General features: G+C 42.4%; 1 protein-coding gene and 1 long non-coding RNA gene across 17 annotated transcripts in view; one reads left to right on the top strand and one right to left on the bottom strand.

The window, feature by feature from the left end:
• Positions 1–22,167, bottom strand: part of NFIB (nuclear factor I B) — a 245,679-nt gene extending 223,512 nt beyond the window's left edge. For 9 of the 14 annotated variants that reach the window (XM_009244444.4, XM_009244446.4, XM_024252152.3 and 6 more), the window contains exons 1-2: positions 13,101–13,645; positions 6,609–7,140 (exon numbers count right to left, since the gene is read on the bottom strand). In XM_009244444.4, coding sequence (XP_009242719.2) covers positions 6,609–7,140; positions 13,101–13,130 — 562 coding nt within the window. In that variant the 5' untranslated portion in view covers positions 13,131–13,645. Of the gene's footprint in view, positions 1–6,608; positions 7,141–13,100; positions 13,646–21,590 lie in introns of those variants that run through there. The other 5 variants (XM_054519871.2, XM_054519872.2, XM_054519875.2 and 2 more) reach the window with 3 other exon arrangements.
• LOC129047839 (uncharacterized) overlaps positions 13,643–23,790 on the top strand; it is a 45,508-nt gene continuing 35,360 nt past the window's right edge. Inside the window, exons 1-3 of one of the 3 annotated variants that reach the window (XR_010136509.1) lie at positions 13,643–13,728; positions 16,875–16,995; positions 18,969–20,415. This is a non-coding gene — a long non-coding RNA (uncharacterized LOC129047839). Of the gene's footprint in view, positions 13,757–16,874; positions 16,996–18,968; positions 20,416–23,790 lie in introns of those variants that run through there. The other 2 variants (XR_010136510.1, XR_010136508.1) reach the window with 2 other exon arrangements.

Below are 23,790 nucleotides of genomic sequence, written 5' to 3'. Positions count from 1 at the left end.
AACTTGCTTTGAACATTATGTTGGCTAATCATTTGCTCCCCCATAGCACATACATAGGAAAACCCCTTAAGTGTCGCAAGTTCTACTTTCATCAACTTCAAACTGGAAAATGCTATTCTTTCATAAACCAAAGAGAAACATTTACCCAGAAGCTAGTTTCAGAGCCAGGGATCGCCTTTGCCCATAATTTTCAGGTATTTAATAATTGACCATTTTAATGAGTGTTTCATATGCTCTTTGCACTCTCTGCAAACTTGGAGCTTCAAACAAAGCAATAGCTACTTCTTTGATTATAAGTCCATTATCCTGTAAGCCACCACGATAACAGAAATGAAAACTAACTTATCTCAATTTTTAAGAAATCCTGTGAATTCTGACATAACCTCCCGTTGGGTCCCTCTCTCTTCAGGTGCTGAAATTCCAACTGGCCAGCAGTGACGGCAAGAGCGCTAGTGTCAGAAAGCAAACAGTTTTATATAGCCTACCAGTCTAGTTTTTCAGTTTGATCTGGCTGAGTGAGAGCTTATGAGGAGAAAGACCTTGCTATATTGGGTATCTTGGATTGCTGTTTCAAATTTTAAGTGCCAAATTCAAAAGCAAAAGGTTAATGGAGGATTACAACTTTAACTTCCTTATGACAGCTTCTTCCTAAATTCCAAATTTAGGGAAAAACAAGTAAGTAAATGAAAAATCCTACCAAATCTATTACAAATCCTCATGTTTGGAAGTGCTTCTTAGGTACCACTTTAGAAAACAGTACCTTTAAAGAACTAAAGCTGTAGCAATAGATGGCCTCTCTAAGTGGCTCCTACCCAGCTTTAAGTCTCCAGGCACAGACACTATAACTGTGCCTATCAGGAAGGCATTCTTCAAGAAACCTGACCGTCACTCCTGTCACTGCAATGCACAGTCCTCTCCAATTACCATGATTCTCAAACAATGCATATTATTTTGGTTCTTACAAATATGGAGATATTTGGAATTATTTTACCACACAAGAGACATTGTGCACTAAATTTGTAAATCCAAATACATAATCTAAATATTTTTCATTACAAAATTGGTAGTGCTGTATATACAGGGTCGGGGGAAGGATGCCTAATGCTTTCAGTAGAATATTTTACCAATCTTTGCTGCCTCCAGAAAGTGGGGCACTATATATTTTTAAATATTTGAAAATCATAATGATGTAACAAATAAGTGTCCCATCCCTCCCTCTCTCTCTCCTTCTCTCCCTCCACCCTTCCCTTTGAAAAATGAGATCATATTAACTGCAATGCAAGAGCTTAGTTTGCCATATCGGAACACAGATGCCAAGCTTCCCCAGCTGGCAACTGGGGCCTCAGAGTTTAACTCTTAAATTGTCTGTTAAAGCTATCTTGTGGCAGAGACCTCATGGCATAGAAGGTGAACTTCTGGTGGGAGACTGTGTTTTCTTACCAGTGAGAAAATTGCTAAGTATCTTATCTCACAATGTATGTTCCCACAAAGGTCTCATTAAGCCTAGGAGCAAGACATGCCAATAAGAGCCCTTCTTTATCTTGTGAATTGTGTATGAGCCAGAATGCAAACAAATGTGCACTAGAGTTCACAAGTTCAGTCAAGGACAAGTTGCTAGATGGGAAAACTTAACAGCGCTCCCCTAAATCAAACATGCATACCAAGTATTTCTCTTACATACAAACTCTTATGCTCCCAGAGCATTTCACAGTGCAGACACACCAAATCATCCTAGAGAGCAGCCTCATTTTAATCAATTATGAAAGCTTATTTTTTCCCATAATGGGAAATACCTGCAAATGAAGTGAAATCTATTAAAATGTTAAAATACACTGCCAACTTGCAAACAATTATCTACTTAAGCTTTTCATAAAGAAATAATTGTTACCCAAAAAGATTCTGAAATTCAGTAACTGTAGGAAGAAAATAATTCTTAGCATTTGCTTCCTCACTAATGATATGTGACAACCTGGAAGGCTTCTATTTCAAAAACAATAATAATGATTACGACTTCCCCTGTAAACAAGTCACATTTTTCACAACTTCAAAATATACTTCAATTATTATAACATTTAACAATAAAGCAACAAAAGTGGCCATCCAACAACAGATCATAATTTTAAGGGTTCAACAAGGCTAAAGGAAACTACTTTTTCAGGATAGCAATGAGGTTTCTGGGCTCTCTTTAACACTCCAAAACATGTTCAATAAGCGTGCAAAGTACAGTCCAAAAATCAGTTAGGCTGACTCATTTTAAACTCTAATCTGTTATACACACGACAACAGTTGCTATCTCTTGAGATCTTTAAATGTCTTGGTGTGTTGTGACCTCTCTCTTCAAAACGCTTTCCTGCCTCAGAGAAAGGCCAATCCCACTCCCGCCCCCCCACTCCCACCACCACCACCCCCTTCCTTTTTTCCCGTTCAGACAGGACACAGTCTGGCAACTCAAGGCCTCCCATAGGCCAGACTTCCTTCTGTGCAGCCCTTTGGGTAGAACTGCTAATCCTTCGTATTAATTAACGAGATAACGGTGGTTAACTGAAAAGCAATATTAATGCTAACTATCCAGAAAACTTTAACCAAAATTATTTTAGGCTTTTGGTTGATTTTCCCAGTGTACGAAATTGTGCACTGAGAATTTCATAACAGTGTGGTGCAGAATTGAGAAATTCCAGAATGACTGATTTTACATCAGACCTTAACGCATAGGTCTCCTCTTTAAAGTTTTCTCTCTCTTTTTAAACATGTATTCGGTTACACATTGCTAACTAGAGAGGAAAAATGAAGTCCTCTCAAAATGTTACTATAAAATTTGCAAGAGTGGCAAGTGAGGGAACTAGAAATTGCATAACAAATAAGCAGTGATGTGACTGAGAGCAACAGTCAGTCATAATGAATGCATCACATATCATTACGTTAGGTTTGTCCTCCACACACTTGTCATAGCACACCCTGCATCCTATAGGACACTTATATCCCAGGAAGGTGTGTTGTGCAAGGCTTGCCTGGTTTTTGTTTGGTTTTGTTTTTGCTTTGCTTTCATGAATGCAGTAACAAAGACAATATGGGGAATAGGTAACACCTGCCCAAGAATCACTGGACATCTTTAATATCTTTGGGAAAATGGATACCATTTAAAGCTATTTTTTCTTTAATCTGTCATAATTTTTTTAGACAAAACCTAAAAAAAGGAAGAGTTTTATATTAGCTAAGATTTGCTGCAGCAAACAAGCAAGCAGCTTTCATTCAGGGATTGTCAAAAACTTTCCAGTGTGCCCACTGCAATGCGGATGCCAACCAACGAATCAAAGGCATTCAGCAACTAGACAAAGAGGGTCTGATGCCAACCTCGGTGCCACTGGCAACCATTATTGGCATCAAACACAGTGTCTGCCTTTTTTTTTCCCCCTCGCCTGGCACTTCACAAACAAAATGGCGGTTCTTGTAGCAACGAAACAGCCGAAGCGCAGCCCTCTGAATCAATAACATCAAATGATTTTATGGATTTAAACGCAGTTACTCCCAAATGATGTGTACATTTTAGGTGAAGTGCAGGGAGACATTTAATTTTATAAACAACTATATTGAACATCAGCCTTTGCTAATATAAGGAAATAGCAAAATGGACTGAATTGCGGTCAACCAGACTATATGCATAGTAGCCGAATAACAAAGAGATTTAGCTTTAAAGAAAATACTGCCTCATGGCCATGTGATGCAAAAGTCTAATGAACTATATATCAAAAATGATTTCAAAAAGCATAAATTTTTCCCCAAACCATATCAGATGCAGATGTAGCACTATAGCTTGTGTCAAAGCTCTAGTAACTCTTCCCACATTTCAGAAAGATGAAGCTGCTGGGCATGAAGAAGGAAAAAAAGTGTGGGTTGAACCAAAAGAGAAAGAGGGAAAAAGAAAAACATAGGAAGTTGGTCAACAATGAAACTTTAGTACATGTTGGTCTTTATTTCGTCTTCCAGAAGAGATGCAGTATGTGATCTTGTATAAATAACCAAGAGGACTATTGACATTTCTAGATCTGGAAATTGTCAATATATTGTAACATCACTCCACACTGCAATGCGGATGCCAACTAACAAATCACAGGCATCCTGAGCTAAACAAAGAGGGTCTGATGCCAATCCTGGTGCCAGTGGCAACCATCTTTGGCATTCTCTCTGTTCTTTCTCATGTTTTTCTCCCAGTCATTTAGAAGTGGGGAGAGAGAAAAAGGGGGAAACGTAATTTTGTTGCTCTTTCTGCTGCAAACATTACATTTCTCTTTCCTGATTTTTCTTTCATGTTTTCCTTTATACTTCTTTACCTGATTTATAAAACAGACTTAGGTGAGTTATCATGTACTTAGAAGAGAAATAAAAAGTCATCACTCGCGATATGCAGCCCGCTGACTGACCGGAGAATTATCTTTTAAAATCTGCCTTCTTTAATCAATTGCACTACAAAATGACATAATTAACCTACACTTGACAAAGAAAAATATATAAATTTTGAAAAGGGGAAAACACAAAAGCATCCTGACATGAGTTTTTCAAAGGAAGAACCAACAGATGTTAAGAGAAGATGACGCACTGGCAGGTAGCAGAGGATACAAGTTAGATGCACAAGATAAAATAATGAAAAGTTCTTACAATAGAGATTGTTGAACCAACAACAAAATCAATGTTTTATGGTCTCTTAAGAGTTGCTTAAAACTTTATAGTTATCATGACCAATGGTGCAACACAGAAGGCATTTATGCATTTTTTTTCTTTTTTCAATCTATCTCTACAAATCTTTATTGTCAGTTCATCAAAACTAAGAGAGCTGGCTGCCTGCCCCAGGAGTAAATGTGCATGCAGGCAGGCACACCTCAAACCTAGCCTTCAAGCAACTTAAAATGTGAGCAGTAGTGAAGTGGTTGCAAATCTTCCCTCCCTGCACTAAAAAGTTACATGACCCACTTTTTGAAACTTTACTTCCATCCTTGACTTTCACAACACAGTTACAACACATTTATAGTCAATCCAACACATATATACAGCCCACCTTAAAGTGTCATCTCCTAGACATCTGTCAAACAAATAAGTGTCATGTGTTACTGAGTTTTATTTTAGGACACATGGGACAAAAATATTATTTTCCCCAAACCATCATTATTTGGACTGTAATTCTTAAATGCATGGAAATACTAAATGCAATGTTTCATTTTTTCAGGAAAAGGTAATATTTCTAAAAGTGCAATGTCCGACACCATTATTTAAAATCAGACTAAAAATTCTAAAATGACACTTAAGCATATCTCCAAAGCTACAAGAAAATCAAGACAAAAAGCACATAGTGGGTGCCTAGAATTCAGAGTCAAAAAAGTAATTTTGATTTTTTTGAATAATAAAGCTCATAGCAGTTTATTAAGTCCCACATTTATATAACAAACATCAGATAACAGTCTGTCACCTGGCTATCTGCAGGCCATTTTTCCGCCCACCAGGCCAAGTCTGGAAATGACCTACCATCTGTGACAGCTCAAACTTCAGTCTACTTTTAGTATGCTGCTTTGTAAAATGATTGTTTTACTATGGATTGTTGCTAATGCAAGGACATCTATATCTTGATGTATTTATTTGAAGAAAAGAAATTCTTACCTACTTAAGGAAAATATATTAAGAAAAATAAAAATAATAATAAACATTTCATTAACTCAAATATTCAGTAATAACATCATCTTTTTTAATCATTTAGGTAAAATTTATACCATTCTCCTCATCAGGTATTTTAAATAATAGGTATGGTATGCGGTTTCTGTATTCTTTTCAAGGTTTATTTTAAACCAGTGTAACCAGTCCACTTTCTGTTTTTGTTCTGTAAGTAGCGCTGCAACTTTCCTCCTCGGTAAGTTTTATGAATTTACATACAAGTAAACTAACATTATTAAGTGTTCCCAAGTAACTCTGGGAACATACTATAAATAATTTAAATAATAACTCAATTCCATTTAATCGACAGTGAATATTGCACAATCAAAAGTGATGACAGAAATATTAAAATTAAGTAAATCGAGGTCTACGTAAGATATACTTTTTGATATTATCTAACTTAAGCATTTTGCAATAGTAAACATTAGTTCTATTTTCAGTGCAATACCACTAAATTCATAAACAAAGTCCCTCTACCTCATTAATTAAAAAGGTTAATACAAAAATTATTTAGGATGGTTTGACTATTCATAAATAAAGTTACATTTTCAAATCAGGAAAAGATTACTAGATTAGATGCAAAAATGTAGCCTACGACAGAAAGTATAGTGTAATGAACTATATTTGTTAGACTACCCTATGTCTTTGAAAAACAGTATTATTTTAAAGATACTTGAAAACGCACCTCTTTGTGGTCTTTCTTAAATATCCAAGCCTATCCAGGTATGAAAGCTCCGTGTCTATTTACATGGCAGCGGACATGTGAGTGAAAGCGGACACCCTACTGTACCCAGAGAGGGTGGAGGATATCTAGGGGCCTTGAGGACCATCTAACTCAAGCCAGATACTCTGTCTACGGAGATTTGTGGGCGGTGTTTGCCGTGCTAGAAAAAAGAACAATCTGCTCCTACCTTGCTCCTGCACGTAGTATGCCAAAAACAAATCAAGCTCCTTAACTGATACTGTGATATGATGTGGCTGGACACAAAGTGCTGGGTTTGTGCAATGTGGGGATTTCATGAGCCGCTCTCCATCGGTACTTTCCAAGGGGATGCCTTTGAACAGGATCACCATGACTAGATCCAGACGCCAGACTTTGTCTGCCTGTCGCAGGCAGTCGATTCTCCTAATCTTACCCTTCTGGTCGGGATTGGATAAGACACAGCACGGGTGCTTCTTGCCAGTCACGGTGAGCACAAAGTCCTCTCGATACTCCTGGCGAATATCTTTGCGCAGTTTGGCAAGGAGCCTGGATGCCCACTTCTGTTTGATTTCAGGCTTTTCACTGAGAAGCTCATCTTTGACTGCTCTTTCTTCATCCTTTGACATTCGCTTCTCATGCTTTTTAAAGTACTTGCGTTTTCGAGCCTGCAGGTTGAACCAAGTATAGGCAATTGCACGGACATGTGGAAGAAGTGCCTCGATGAATGGGTGAAATTCATCCTGTGGAAGACAGAGGGGTGAGGAAAAGATGTGCATAGTCAATTTAATTTTAAAAGCTCAAAAAATAAGAAAATAAGACCACAACCCGTTTCCAATTCAGTACAAAAAGTTATACATGAAAATAACATTCCTTTCTTATTTAAAATTATCAAAATAACAGGACAAGAAGAAAGTAAAGTATGCCCAGCTGTCCCCTTTCCACCAAAATTCACAGGTCAATTCTCCCTCCTATAAAGAAAATAAGGTTTATATTTTGTATTACACTCTGGCCCCATCCCCCTTGTTTCCACCCCAATGCCATGCATTCTACATTCCTTAAAATATATGCAACTAACTAAGGTGCTTGGCACCTAATATAGTATTTCAATACTTGATTGACCAACTAACACTATGCAGTACCATTTTACAAAGAACACAGTGAGATTGTTTTTTTTAATCGGAGTAGAGCTGTTCAGAAGGCAGGAGCGATGCCACAGTTCATTTCTCTTCTCTGTGGCACAGAAACACAAAGCATATAGATGCTCAGTGTAATGCCACACAGTTCCCGCTTTTGGAGCATGCTCTCAGCAAGAGGCTGCTGGTGGCACAAAGAGCATGCGCCATTAAACTTGATCCATTTTCTTATCAAACGTCCAACATTCCAACACTGAAACAGCACCATTCCAAAAGTGGTAACTAGAGAAACCGGTATACAGTGAGGGAAAGTGGGCAAAGGACACAGCTCGTCGTATCAGTGTCCTGAACAGAAGGTTTCCATACTTTGAGCAGTGCATTCTCTCCCCACACTACCAACGCCAGCTCCCAACACACACACACACACACACACACACACTTGCACTCTCCTGCTTTCTCACACACACTCTTGCATTTTTAAGTAGAAGTTTTCAAAATGGAAAACAAAAATTACATGAATGTTCTTCCATCAGCTTCCCTATAGAATATGCAGCCCCACAGAGTCCGTTAATTTGTTCACCGATCACATGAGTATAGCAATTATTCTAAACCTCTTAAAAATCAATCTGAGGTGAACAATGAAAAATGGCAACTTGGCACCAACTTTACATTCTTTGTGTCTCTGCATGCTGTGGTGGGGTGACACTGCTGGTCAGTTACTGCTTTTGTGGAATCTATACAATTCATTTGCCATGTAGATGAATTATCAGTTAGAACTGTGGGTGCATATATGCATGTGCATGTGAATTTGCAGATACATAGATTATAGAGTACCAACCTTTTGAATTAAGTAGTTTACCTTTAGGCTCCTGCATTTTTCCTGCCTGTTTCATCCAAGCCCTTTTTTTAAGGGAGGGGATCAGTGAGGAATGGTGGATAATCTTTACCTACAGATATTTCAAGTTACTTCCCAGTGCAGTCAGTTTCATTACTTCCTGATTTAGGTAAAACCTGTCTTATAAGCTTAGGCCTATTACTGTTCAAAGAGAAAGAGCTTAACGTCCTGCGCATGCACACTGTATGTATGCAATAAGCCAAGATTTGAAGCAAATGAGAACTTCCACCACCACTTTTCTGATCATATTGACTATATTGTCAGCCCAACTGCAAAATAACTCTCTCTGATTGTATCCCAAGTTAGAATTTACATACTCATGTTAATCACCCTGAACTACGTGGAATAAATTCTATTTAACAGCAGACTGACTAATTCCATTAGGTAAATATGATGAAAGTACAACTAATGACTCTTTAACAAAGAAGGTGTCAAAAATCCAATATAGATATGAATGCATTTTGAAGAAGAAATTCAAAGTTTTAATGCTACAGACTGCAACATGTTAGCTGTTTGCACTTCCGATATGGAAGGAGTACATGTCCCATCCAATCAATAATGTAGTTATCAAGTGTTCTAACATTGCTGGAAGTGTTCCTTCACCAGAATAAGTATGAACCAAAATTTTATAACAATACAGAATGCTGATGATTACATCACAGCATGAGGCATAACCAAATGCCATAGAGGAAATCATTAAACCGATCAGGAGTTTCCAGCAGAGATTTGAACAATTCAGTTACTATGCGAGCACATTAAACTAGGCCATGGAAAGAGTTAAACCACAATCTGTTCTTTGTGTGGGAAGGCAGCCCTGCTCACAGCAACCACATCCCATGATAAGACCTCCCTATCTCCATACACTTTCTGATGCCATGCTTTTAGCTTTCACTGTAACTACAAAAACTTTGTTTATCCCCTTTAGGAATATATGCAAAAGGAAAGCCTGCTCAAGGAAATGTGGATTTAAATGTGCTTTGGAAACTCACTTCCTATAATCTTTTACTATGATTTATTGATATGACTAAAAAACACACATATATGCACTCATAAACTAAAACCTTGAGAATGTGAAGAGCACATGAGGTACAGTGGGTGGGCTCTGTCTCACTCATTTTACCCTTGCCATGCTTTTTAAAATGCAATATTATTTTACAAATATTAAGCCATGTGGTAACACGTAAGTACTTACGCCTTAAGTACTATGTTCAGTGACATTTCATTTTCTTATAAAGACATCAAACACAGTTTTCATTAAATTTGTTTGAGTTTCAATATTTGATTATAAATATAATCTATCACGCAAGAAAGCTCAAAATTTTAATGAGTTATTTTAAACAACCAAAATTTAAATTTGAAGGTTGAATTTGAAAATTCTTAGCAAATGCACACAGTTTTTAAACGTTCCTTTGAGTTTGCTGTCAATGCTGCCGAATATTGTTTTAAAACATGCTTTTTTTTTTGAGAAATAAAAGTAGCAAACTTTCACAGGCTGCCAATTTGCGTTATTGATATCGTTCAGGGTTTCACTATTATGTGAATTCAAGTTAAGCACTTATTTGACAAGGGGACATATCCTCCAAAAATGACTGTAAGTTGAGGTTTGCTATAAGTCACATATATTTCTGTATTAACATGCCTAAATGTCATCTCCCAAGTGTGACTGTTTCCTAATGCTGAGTAACACTAGAGTCTTAAAGATTATGAGTGACATGAATACGGAACATAATAACTGTCCTGATACAAAAATATTTTTTAAAAGGTGATTAAGGTTTTCAAATATCCTAACTAGTAGTGGATTATTACAATAACATTAAGCAATCATAAATTTTTTTAAAAAAGCAAAACATATAAGTGATTTAAAATCAAACAACTGTATACAAAGGTAATATGCAACTTTGCTCTTTCAGAATTTTTAGTAAAATGCATTGATGTTCAGTAATTCTCTTTTAAAACTTCCTTTAGTTGAACTAAATTGACAAAGTAAATAACAAAGTTACAAATTTCAGATATAAAAGTAAAGAGTCTTAATTCCACTAGGCATATTTATTTTTCTTCCGTTTCCATGAAAGGGATGGATAATTTAGACCAACATAGAGGTAGAAGAGTAAATACTAGGTGCTCTTGGCGCATTGCTATATAACAACAAATCATGCAAAAAATGTACCTAAAGAACTTAAAAGCAACGAAAGAAAAATATATTTAATGCCATCATGCCAACTGAAAGTTATATTATTAATGGCTTACATTATTTTTAAACAAATATTAAATCATATATGATAGTTCTTAATTTTTCTATCTGATTTATACTGGTGTATAAATATTGGTTATTGATATGCTGATTCTGCAGCATATTATTTTGCTAAACATAACATTTAATGGTAGGGCCTTTTAAATTAAGATTTTTTTCCTAAAACCTAGATACCTTATTGCAACAATTGAGATACTTTTAAAAGTTTATAACCAATTAAGAATGATACTCTATTTTGCAATTTACATGTCTTGAGACACGGTTTTCTACAGCTACTAGGCTCTTGTGATACAAAACTACTGATCTGATACAAAAGTGACACTATTAATGTGGCCTCACTTTTATAACACCTACATTACCTGCAAAGTCACATGGAGCTTAGTGAAGTGAAAATTCTTAAGCTAAAATTCCTTCCCTGGTATAGGCCTTGTTTTAATACATAAGCCTAGATTTATATTATTAAAATAGTAGAGAATATTAGTCATCACAAGTTATTGTTAAGTATGTATCTTTGAATACTAATGTGATAGCTGAATGATTATGCTGTATATGATCCCAACATTCCATGTCTCAATGCTGCAATATTATTTTTAACTTACACAAATTAAGATAAAACTAGTGACTTTTCAATACATATTTGGAGGAGACTAAAAATGCAATGTAATTGCTAGCAATGTTTCTGAAAAGCTGATGCTAAAAATATAGAGAAATGCACAGTTATTCAATCTTTTACAGGTGAGAATAAGTGATGCTATACTCTGTAAGTGAAAATCTTGCTTTGATTTGTTTTATTTGATCACGGTGTAAAAATAATATCAAGTTAACACAGCTTATCAGAAAGAGAAAAATATATCCAGCTGATGGGTAATATTAATGGTAACTTTTAAAAGTAAAGGCAATTCGTTATACCTGAAACAGTTTCATCATATTTATTGGCTATTATCATTCATGGCTTTTAAAATACAAATAGCTCAGCAACTCATTTTTCCAGTTTTGTTAAATTAAAGTGCATGTTTACTTGCTGAAAATAGCCATATCTAAGTTAATCATACTCAGATGCCAAACAAAATATAAACAATAAAAAATGTGTCAGCCAAAAAGCTACAGGACTGTATCCAATCACTGAATAAGCCTTATCATTGTTTTCATCTTCATTCACAATTTATGAATGCCTCAGTCCTTTTGAATCACAATGGCTTCTAATTGTCATACAATTGAAATCTTAATTATTTGTCCATTATAAAAATGCATCATCGAGATATTAGATATTTTTAAAATTTTAACACGCCCAAGACTGGCTGACACTTCTTTAAATGACTAGTTTTCATGGCAATGTCAAAGAAAATAGTTATCAATTACCAATGGTGACACATCTTCCTAAAAGCTGAAATAAGCTGCCCCATACCTTTAGAGGTTTAAAATACTGCCTCAAATAACAGTTCTGGGCTAAGATATTTTAGTTACTTTGTCAGTTGTTAGTTCCCTGGGCAGCGATGAAAACTGCCCCCAGGTAAGTCTGTTCGGTCTCGCCACTTTTCTATTTGACCGTCTGGCTTAAAGTGATACAAATCGTGTTTTTAAAAAGTATAAAACCAGTGTTTTATTTCATAGCATTATTCCTAAGTTCTTAGGACAATTCTCAAAGTAGAATAAAATGACCTTACTTTTACCAGCATTACTTAAAATGCCTTACGAGCTACGCCCAAATATCGTCAAATGAACAGGTTTCCACAAAAAGAACACGTTCTAAAACTCCTTAACAATCACAAGACCAACTAACTCGTGTCAACGTAAATACTGCCTTTGTGGTGCGGTCACTAGAAACCCCAAAGTGCAGCAGGTCACTATGAACCAGGGTTTCAGATCCCCAAATAAAGCAAAGGAATGGGTCCCCGGACCACAACCTCCGACTCGATTCGTCGCCCGCCCACCGCCTGCAGCGGAGTCCAGCGGCGCCCACACAGACTCGTGCTACAGTCCCCTCGCCCAAGTTCACTGGCTGTTTTTAAAAGCTTAGTCCTCCGTAAAGTCCTCCAAAGCCCGAGTCCACCTCAGCGCGCGAGCTGCTGAGAGGGGCTACGGGCACCCCGGGTGGGGATGCCGCACCACAACGGGCACTTGAGGGGCCGCACGGGGCCTCGCACTTACAGGTCCCGGCCCTGCCCACCCCCGGCGGCCTTGCCCGGCCCAGCGCCCGCGCTCCGTGCCCAGGGCGCGGGGCTGGGCGCTCGCAGTGGCCGTGGCGAGGGGCCGCTCTCCGGCTCCCACGCCGCCCCGCGACGCCCGCTGCAACTCCGGGCCACTTCTCCAAGGGACGGGGATGTGCGGAGGTTAACTCAAGCCGCTAATTGTCCGCAACAAAAAACAAAGGCATTTCGGGAGACAGAGAAAAAAGCTCGAGAAAGCGACCGAGACATGTACCTGAGTGAGACAGATGGGAGAATACATCATGACTTCGCCTTAAAACGCACTTTCCCGGAGATGCCCAAGAAAATCTTCGAGAAGCAAGAATTTCATCTATTCATTTTACAGTCATCTGAGCCCCGCGATGCGATCAATCAGGACGGGGCTCTGCGCTGGATCACCGCAACTTCACAACAAACCCAGTCCTCCTTAAATAGCCAAAGATTCAAGTTCACTCGGCGTGCTAGATTTCCAGGGGTGAAATCCAATCTACACTTTTAACCCTCTTGCAGTCCGAGCGCGCTGGCCGTGCTTGCCGAGGCCGCCGCCGCCGCCGGTGTTGGCTGCTTTTCGCCTGGGTTTGGGGATTTGTTTTCTATTTTGCAGTTGTTGTTGTTGTTGGGGGGTAGGGGGTGCGCGAAGGTTCGGTGTGGGTTGGATTGGGGTGGTGGTTGGTGGTAAAATGCTTTTTCAAAAAAGGCGGGGAGGGGGGCGCAGGAGGGCGCAGGAGGGCGAGCGGGCGGGCGGGAGGGAGAGCAGGGAGAATGTGTCACCGCGCTGGGAAAGTTCAAGGTTACAGCCCCAAGCACTGCGGCAGGATCCCGGAGTGGTGATCGCGGGCGAAACTTTGCCGCGAGCCGACCATGTGTGTGCGCGAGGGGCAGCGTGAGCGAGTGCGCGCGGGTGGCGGGGCGCGCGCGGGAGAGGGCCGGGGTGGGGGCGGGGTGGGGTGGGGTGGGGGAGAAGGGAGAGGCCGGGGTGAGGGAGGGGGCGCGAGCGCTGATCTCTGGGGCGGAAGAGGCTCGCCGCGCGTGGTCCCCGGCAGCAGCCGCCGCCGCCGCCCGCGCCGGGTCTTCGGCGCCCGGCAGCCCGCCCGCCCGCCTCGCCCCGCGTCTGACCCGGCCGAGCGTGGAGGCTGCTGTTGCCGCCGCTGCCCAGAGCCCAGGGGTATCAAAACGATCTCCTGAAAAATTCCAAACGATAAATCCCGCTCTCCCGCTCGGCTCCAAACTCCTCTCTTTTCTGCTCTGGGCTCTTTTTTTCCCCTCCCTCTCTTGCTTTCTTTCGTTGCAAAACTTGGAAGTTGAAAAATTCACCGGTTCCACCCTCTGGACCCCGCTCGAGCTCTCTCCAAATCAGACTTAAGGATTGTTTTATTATTTAATTACACAATCATCGCTTTACTCCTCCTCCTGCAAACGCGCATTCCTTTTGCACCAGCCTCTCCACACCCCCCGCCCCCCCACCTTCCTCCTCCTCCTCCTTCTCTCCCCCCACCTCTCCCTCATTTGTTAAAGGTATCCTACCGGTGCCACAGAACCATGACTTTTTTTTTTTTCCAAAATAGCTCTTCTTTCCGCTGCCCTCCCCACACCAGCACACACATACACACCCCCGAAAACCCGCCCTGGAAGAGGTATTTCGGTGCTCGCTGCGGACTCTTTAAGCCGCGGGAACATCCGAGTGGGAGAAGCACTGAACCGGTCTGAGCCCGAGAAAGGAACGAGTGGAAAATTCCCTCACACCCAGGCAGCCCCGAGGCCGAGGCTGGGGCGCCGACACTCGCACCCGGGCGGGCTCAGTCCGCGGAGCCTGCGGCTGCAAGGAAAAGGGGGAGGCCGAGCAGGCGGGGACCTGAGCGAACTTGGGCTCAAGTAGTTGGGGCGCGCCGGCGTGGACCAGGGGGGCGCGGCGCCCAGCCCCCGACGGCCCCGCCCGGACCCCGGGTTCGCGGATAGGGAGGGGGTGCGGGTTCGTCCCGGGTCTGCCCACCAGGGGCCCGCACCCGAGGCAGTCGCGGCGCGCGGCGCTTCGCCGCGGTTTGCCGCCCTCGCCGGGGGTGCCCCGTGCACGTGGCCTCGCTCTGAGCGGGAGGACCGGGCCGAGCCGCCGCCGCCGCCTCTTGCTCCCTCCACCTCCTCCCCGCGCCCGGCTTCGCTCTCCTCCTCCTCCTCCTGCAGCCCCGCTGGCTGGCTCCCAATCCCCACCCCCCGGGGCCCGGGGCGCCGGCGGAAAGCGTCTCCCTACCCGCCCGGGTGCAGGCGGGGCGGGGCCGCGGCGCGCCCGGGGCTGCGGGGCGGGCCGGCGGGGGCGCGCGCCCGCGCGCGCGCAGGGTGCGTGTGCCGCTGCAGCCCTCCAGAGGCTGCCGGCCCAGAACTGCTCGGCGCCCGCGCCGGCTCCCCACCGCGGCGCTGCCCCACCCCCACCCTGTCGCCCGTGCAGGCTCCGAGTGAATGAACTTGATTCCGGGGATTTTGAAGGAGGCGGTTCGCCTTGCACCCTTTCTGCACCCCCCGCCCACATACACACACCGCCCCCCAAATCCAGTTTTCTGCTTGGGGTGGATGGGGAAGAGGTGGAAGCAAAGGCCGCCCAGACAATGGAGGGAGGAAAAGTGAGCGCCTGGAGCTCCGAGTCTACCTAGCTGGGGGCTACGGGGGGCGCTGGGGCTACCGGGTCCTCGCGGGCCCATCCCCAGGGCGGGGTCGCCCCGCTTCCACGGGTACTGCTGGGGCGTTTCGAGGCTCGCCCTCGATTCCCCGGTCCTCTTTCCACCGCTTCCCAGCTCTTGATTTGTCCCCTCAACTTTAGCCCCTCTCACTCCCTCTGGTTTCTGTCCACCGTCCCCTCTTCCCTCCCCCAGCGGACCTGGAGGAACCAGTGACTTTTTCCTTCACCAAGTGGGAGTTATCCACATCAAGCATTTCACAACGACACATCAAGAAAAGTAGGCAGGTTCAAGTCAACCATGAAATGGTCACTTTTTAACCCCGTCCTGTCCTCATTAGGGAAATGCTCAAACACAGTCCGTTTTCAAAGAGCGCTCTTAATGAGGCGAGCTTGCCAAGTTTACCAGCTGCAGCCCCCGTAAACCGAGAGCCCAAAGAAGAAAGGCGCTGGGGGGTGGGGAGTTCGGGAGGCCGGGGAGGGGGGCTGCTGGGGCTAGGAAGACAGGTAAAGTCGGGGAGATCGTGCGGACCCCTGCGAGTTAACCCTTTCGGCCACACGCTCTGGGAGCGGCCTCCCTGCGGTCCCCGCCCCTGCCTCGGCAAATCCTGAAGTCAGCGTTCTGACAACGTTAATTTCCTTTGTGCGGGTCATTTCTTCTTTTTGAAAAGCTGGGATAAAGTTGGCAGTCTTTATGGATGAAAGAAATGAGGTGACATTCAGGGTTAATCCAAGTAAATACTCATTTCTCTCAGAAATTTTAGGCAACCTCATCTTAGATTAAACACATACACACACACACACACACACACACACAGAAACCACCAGCACGAAAGCATCACTTTGTATTACACATTACACTGCATCTCTTTTCTCACCCTCACCAGATTCTGAGGGGAGGGGGTGGGGAAGCTCTACTGATAATACCAGCTTTAACTACTGGAGTTTCCCTTTGAACAAATATTCAATTTAACTGGAGTTAATTTACCATAAAAGACATTCCCCTTGGCAGGAATGCACTAATGTCCTTGAACACACCTCTTTGAATGCCTGGACTCTCATAGAAGCCATTATTTCGGGGTCTCTTTAAAAATCGAGCGCCCATCTCTCCTTCTCTCCCTCCCTCCCTTCTTCCCTCCCTCCTCACCACACCACCCCCAGTGAAATCCTGGCACCCAGAGAGCACTCCTTTCAGCCTGAGAGCCCAGAACCAGCCGTTGTCCCCTGGCAAAAAGAGGCCCAGGGCTGAGCCCTGGGCAAGTGTCTCCCGACATCGCTACCCCTCCTCCCTTTATTAGTTTCCCTTTCCCAACAAAAACCATTGCCTTCTGCCACCAAAACTAGGTTGCATCCAAAAGTTTTTCACAAGCTTAAAAAAGAAAAACGAAAAATTGACAAGTATTACACAGAAGAGCCCACAAAAGCTTCAGCAACACCAAGGGCGAAGAAGCAGCGTCAGATCCAGGTAAGACCCCAGAGAAGTGAAGATGTCTGGGGCCTCCCAGGCCCATCACTTAGGGGTTCAAATCTCTTTCAATTGCCCCATGTTTGAGGGTGCTTATGGCTGGTGGCACTTTGATGACCATAGAGGATGCTTGATAGTTTTTGGTTTTGATTTGTTTCCCAGAAAAAGGAAAATGAGATAGGAGCATGGTGAGGCGAGGAAAACCAAAAAGGAATGAAGAGTGAGCAACAGAGACTTCCTGAAAAAGAAGGTTTATGGGGGTGCTCAGTTTCTATGGCTTTGACTGTCTTCTCAGGCCTTGCAGCCATGTGGAGAATGGCTGACACCCCCCAAAACACTTCTTGTCCAGCCAATGCCAAGGTCATTGCAGGCCTTCCCTGGAAGAACTCTAGGGAGTTGTTTGGAAAGAGGGACTGGTGGATTTCGGTGCATGGGATGCCTGGCTTCTCTTAACACAACACTTGTCCACCACCTTTGGTTTGAAAATCTCAATCTTTTAAATCCCAGGTAGAAGGAGGAACTGAGTAAGTGCCTGCATTGTATTCACTTTCCATTTTTTCTAGCACGTCTGTGTCGTGGTATTAAGAGTGGAAATATCTCTGAAAAGTTTCTGATAGTATCAAAATGGGCCAAACACTTCTTAAACTTTGGTACTTACCACTCCTAAACTCTTCATCTCTCCCTCCCACACTGAGAGGGTTAAAAGCACTGGTGTGACAGGCCACTTTCATTCACCCAAAAACCTGGCTGAAGAGGTAGAAAGAAGTGAATGATTCTCTCAGCAACAGGAAACTCTGTTATTTCAGTATTCTTAAAGATCTCCTCCCTAGATCTCCTTGCTACCTTATAAGGGAAAAAAAAAGTTTCCTTTCTAACTAACAGAAAGTTTATTGATTTCTAAATAGAATGCCAGTGCTTCAGCTCACTGGATTTTTCAAAACCCAGTTGTATATTTGAAATAAGCAGTGCTACCACATTTGAGCCTTTCACTGCAGATCTCCAGAGAGGAGCTTGACATCTCAAGTATCTAATATTGTTTTTCTTTTAACCTTTTTCTTCCTAAAGAAACTGCAGCGACAGGTTGCAAATCCTGGGCAGTTTCATGAAAGATTTCTTGGAACTTAACAAAGCTGTCATTTCCAATACACGCGATGCCTTTTTTTTTTTTTTTTTTGCTCTTGCATGTGATTTGCAAGAAGGTTCAACAATTCTACACATCCTGGCTGCATCACCAATATCAATATTTAAAAACTAAATACAAAAGAGACAGATGACCTCCTGACCCCAGAAAGCAGGCCTGCAAAACTGCAAGTATCTACCGCACCATGCCCTGGGATCTTTCCTTTTTCCAAATGAACCACAAAAATCATACATGTGTAGTCTGGAAAACACAAATTTATATCCACAAGGAGGAACACCAAAAATCCACTCATAAATGCATATATAAACAATCAAGAAGTATTGAAAGTGCCTGTACTTGATGAGAATTGCAAAATCAATTTTACCAGCTCAGGTAATCAAATTACCCAGCTCTTAAACTACTACTGAGTACCACTACTACTGTCTACTACTCTTAAACAAAAAACAAAATCATACCCAGCCCTTAAAGTACTACTGTCAAATTAGGGTAGTAATTGTTTCCCCACCAGAGAATTCACAACTGGTTAGTTTCCCCACCCCCATTGCTAGCCCTTTGCTTTTCACTGAAATGAATAAATAACCTTGGACCTTTTTCTCCTCCTCTGGGAGCTGTTTGGTGTCCCCTGAGGACAAAAGTAAATGAGAAAAATGACGCTGTTAATAATGTCACTGCCGAAATGCCTCTACTCCACTGTTTTAAAAAAAAAAAAAAAGCGTCCCACTAAGTGTGTCTACATTTCTAGCGTATTTACAAGTTATAATACAGCTCTGATCTCAACACCAACTGAGCCAGATTCCTCCACTAAGGTTATCCGGTTTTCACTTCTCAACAGGATGAGGCCAGTTCATCAACAGAGATTCCCAACATTGGAAGACACTTGCTCCACAGATTACAAAGTCAGCAGTTGCCCTGTAACTTTTGCATGATGTATTTTAAACTTTGAAAATAAAGGTAATAGTTGCCTCGCTTCATCCACAATGTTACAAAGGTTCCATATACTCTCTCACACAGTGTCTCTTGTCTGCTGATATTGAGAGAGTTGCAGTTATTGCTCTTTTTCAAAATAGCTGACCTATAAAGTAAAACTATATGATCATTTTATTTCTACATGTAAACTGGCTTCTATTACCCATATACACATGCCTTGTAACATAGTAAAACAGATGGGTTTTTAAGACAGGTATAGAAAGCTCTGTCCAAAATGGCTAAGTAGTCTTTACATTCTGTATTAAGTATAAAAAGTACATGGCAGAGCAACTCAAACTTTCTGCACCCCTTTCTCTCATTTCTTCTTTGAAAACTGCATAACAATGCATAACAACAAAATTTCAAAATCAAAACAATACATAACAACAGAATTGTGCATTTTAATTTTCAAATTAAAATTTAAGGAACAATTATGTAATTACAAAGAAAAAACACAAACAATTGGGCCTAAACAAAATATATGTTCAGTAAACTTTATCTCTGAATGTATCTGAAATTTTAACTACACAAGCCAATAAATTTCAAAGCAGTAATATTATCAAATTGTGTAATGTCAAAAACTCCAAAAACAAAGTTACAGATGTTCATGACATCACATTGACTCAAAATTATGCTGCTGTTCAGTCTGACCATATTAAAATTAAATGGATGCCTATGTCTGCTAAAGAATAAAAATTTATTTTGGACCTCAAACAATGAAACCGTCACCATTTCTTGTATGGAACACTCAGCTAATCAATTTCCTATTAAAATACCTTTCAACAATACTTGGCTTTAAAATTCATCAGGGCCAGTAAAAACGTTTTCCCAGTGCACAAGAATGCAGTCCCAACCACCGATGATAATTACCGTTCTAATAATTTTATTGCCCAAGCACTTTTTCCTGTGTTCTTCATCACTTAGGCAGGAATCTGTAGTATATTGCATCGGTGAGTTGGAGTGCTTGACCTTTGCCCACATATGATTTAATAGGGACTTTTCAGCGCTAGAGCTTTCTCCATCTCTCATACCATTAAATGAAAACATCAAACCTCAAATGTAAAACTGGAAACCACAACGTTTTGTGTTTCACAAACTCTTTGCACTTTTTACTTAGGATGCTTAAAGGTCAGTTTCTTTGCCTAACAATGCTTTTCTTCATATTGTAAATACACTGGAAAGTCACACTAATTCTGATTTTGATTAAATCTTGAACTCCTCAGTCATATACACACATACACCCTGCTTATTTACACGTGCATTTTTTTCTAACCACATAAGCATGCGTGTGTGACTTTCTGGACTTATTCCATTTTAGGGCTGATTTAAATGTCTGTTCAAGTGTGGGATCAAAAGTTAACTTTTTCCCGCCTATTGGAAGTTAAAGTTACAAGGATGGTGCTATAAGATCCGTTCAAAGAAAGTCAGAGTTAATCTTGTGTATTTTGGCGCCTTTTCCCTGCCAGCTACTGTACTTGGGGGTGGGGGAAAAATACTTAGAGATCTTGTCTGTCCCGTCTCAAGTTCAATGGCAGTTCTTCCAACCCGAGCAGAAGATGGCCATGTTCACAGCCCTAATAATAATTCTGATCACGCCACTTCAGCATCTTGTGTCAAAGTCGAAACTGGCTTCCCCGCCCCCTTCAACCTGAAAGCTGCCAAGTCCTCACACACTTCACATTCAACCACAACTTAATGGATGGGATATTGTGCATTAAAATGTGTCCCAGACGTATTGGGGAAAAGAAGACTAGGGGAACGAGAGATAGAGACACACATAGACTTAGGAAGAGGAAAAAAATCGGCAGCAAAAATAGCGGGGTTGGGGGGAAAGTATTAACAGGAGTGGAAAGAAATCCATCAAAATCTGTTTTAAAAAGTTGGTGGGGGGTGCGGAAGAAAGGCTAACAATAGGATGCCACGAATTCAGGGATGAGGGGATGGGGGTTAGGACTAAACTTTAGAATGAATACTGACTTCAAACATTCCAACACACCAATCAGAGTTAAATAGTACTTCTTTCACTTAAAAATGTATTTTTAAATGAGAATATCTGTGAATTAAAATGGAGGAAAGAATGCTTCAAGAGGAGAGAATGGCCTACAAGGTAGAATTAAAGTATCATTTGAACAGTAATTTTTTTCCACCACTGAGGGGCGAGGGGGATAAAGTAGAGAGTTACAGCAGAACAAAATGCTATATTCTGCACCGTTTGGACTCACAATGTTACTCACTGATTCCCGTCATAAGAGTGTGTCACATGTACTAAAGTTGCCAACGCTAAATAATAATACATATTAGCAAATTAGTTCTGCAAATGCAGCACTATAGCTCACAACCTGCAAAACAGAAGTGACATTTAGGAAAGGGGTAAAACAGCCACTTTGCAATCCACAAACAGGAAAAGAAAAACTGTGCCAGGGATAGGAGGGGGTGCAAAGAACGAATAAAAGAAGCAAACAAAACCCATCATTTCAAAGCCACATACCATCGCACTGTATTGCATTAAATAAAAGAGATCTTGAGTCTGTAACAGAACCCTGGGCCGCTGACTTGACGTGTCTCAGGTACAGATTTGTGGATTTTCTCAGGGGTTGTTTTGGTGTCGCTTTTTGTGTTTAGTTTAAAAAAAAAAAAAAAAAGGCAATCCGGGAGTAGTCTTATGTATTTTTTAATTGTAATTTCTGCACTGCCACAATTCTTGGCCCGAGAAGAAAAGGCGGTCAAAGTCAAGTCTAAAAGCAGGCAGCCCTTCAGTCTGTCTGGATTTCCAGCTTTCTTTCCTCTCCCTTGCAGAAGGCTGTTTCTCGTGGTTGACTTGAACGCCGTCCAGGATGGTGTGTGTGTGTGCGCCCGCGTGTGCGTGTGTGCATGTGTGTGTGTGTTTGGTGGGTTTTATTGTTGTTCTAGCGGGGCTGCTCCAGGAGTGGAGCTGCGCCGGTCAGATGCAGCCGGCACGGCCCCGGGGTCGCGCGATCGCCCCTTCCCCGCCCTCGGATTGGCCTGGCCTGCGGCGGGGCTGCCCCAGAACCGCCACCCAGCAGCGCACCCTTCCGCGCCCGGCCCGCGCTCCTCCTGCAGTCGCCTCCCTGGCTTTCTCTTTCTCCGGCTCGCGGCGCAGCCCGCCCCGCCCCACCCCACCCCGGCCGGCCTGGGCGCGCGGGAAGCGCGGCTCTTCGCTTCCGCCTGGCGGCGGGAAGGAAACCGAAAGGAGGAGCCGGGGGCGGGCGCGCCGCGATGCATATTCATCAGGGCGCCCGGGGCCGGGGAGGCGGGAGCGGGCCTGAGTGGGTGTGGCGGCCTGCGCCGCGCGGCGCCCCTCTCGAGCGTGGGTGGGTGCGTGGGTAGCGGTGGGGGTCTGGTCTTTGTGCGGCCGCGGGGGGCCGGAGAGCGGCGAGGGCGTGACCGTCTCGGGGGCTGCTGCCCAGGCTCCCCGCGCCTTTGTGCTTCCTGACTGTGTGTCTGCGGCGCGCCGCGGGCAAGGGGCCCCTCCCGGGCCTTCTGGAGCGGGAACCCGGCCGAAAACGCCGCGGAAAGACTCTAAAACAACAATAATGATAAAGAGTAAGGAATTGCTGTTACTTCCTCACTTCCCGCCACGTTGCTGGCTTCAACTTCGCCAGGCCACGTTTGTTTCCGTGTAAGAGGACTTCCGAAATGTTCCTGGCTGCGCAGCGTTATCATTAAAGCAAAAAGACCAAAAAGAGCGCACTTTGACTTATATTGATAGGTAGTCACGCGAATATCAAAAAAATAGATCAGTAATTTAGAAGTGGGTGAAACAACCAACACCAAAGAGATATACAACCCCGGAGTTCCCAGAAGTAAACACTCTAGAGGAGATCGGATAGTGAGTTAATGTTCATAAAGCAAGCAGTTTTGATCAGCATTTTGGAAACTTAAATATATGCAGGGGAATTTTTTTTTTCTTAGTTTTTGAGTAATGCAATTCTTTTCATGTAGTATCTGTAGTTATGTGGGGAAATAATGTTAAACAGTTAAATTGTTATACAAGTATTAGAAGTAAAAATATAACACTAGCCCTAACATTTACTTAGTAGTAACCCACATACATTTAGAAAAGATTTTATTACAGAGATCCTGACTAATTATGCAATTGCACAACAGACGACGATAGCTTCAGGTATTCTCTAAAAACCCTGTTGAATTACGTGATTACCAGTGAGACTAGAATAGCTCCCGATGAATTATTCTTATCTCTCTACTAAATGTGAGCACGTCAGTATTTTAATCTCAATTATGTTTACCCTCAAAGTCCTAGAGAACTTAAACAACATTGTTCAGGTTCATACCTCCTACAACACACAGTATTTTTTTTAAAAAAAGACATGGCCTCCTTACCAAAGAAAAAGTTTTTTCCCCTTATGCATATATACACATCATACATATGTTTGGCTGTGTGTGAATAATATACATAGCTATTTTCAGTGATAATAAGTGCAAAACTAAAAGTGGGATTGACCCAATTAGACTTTAGAAAATGCCCAACTTTAAAATAATTTGTTTAACTGCAAGTTTAACAGTTCCCAATTTCCCCTCCAAAAAAATTAGCATATACAGCTTGGAGAAGGGGAATGAATGACTGGGAGGGAGGGGATACACACATGTATCTACCTCCACACTCAGCTATAACTTCCCAAGGAAAATTAATTTTTAATGTTTATCTT

Source organism: Pongo abelii, chromosome 13 (genome assembly GCF_028885655.2).
Source record: "Pongo abelii isolate AG06213 chromosome 13, NHGRI_mPonAbe1-v2.0_pri, whole genome shotgun sequence".
Lineage (NCBI taxonomy): Eukaryota > Metazoa > Chordata > Mammalia > Primates > Hominidae > Pongo > Pongo abelii.
This window is presented reverse-complemented; position numbering and strand designations above follow the sequence as displayed.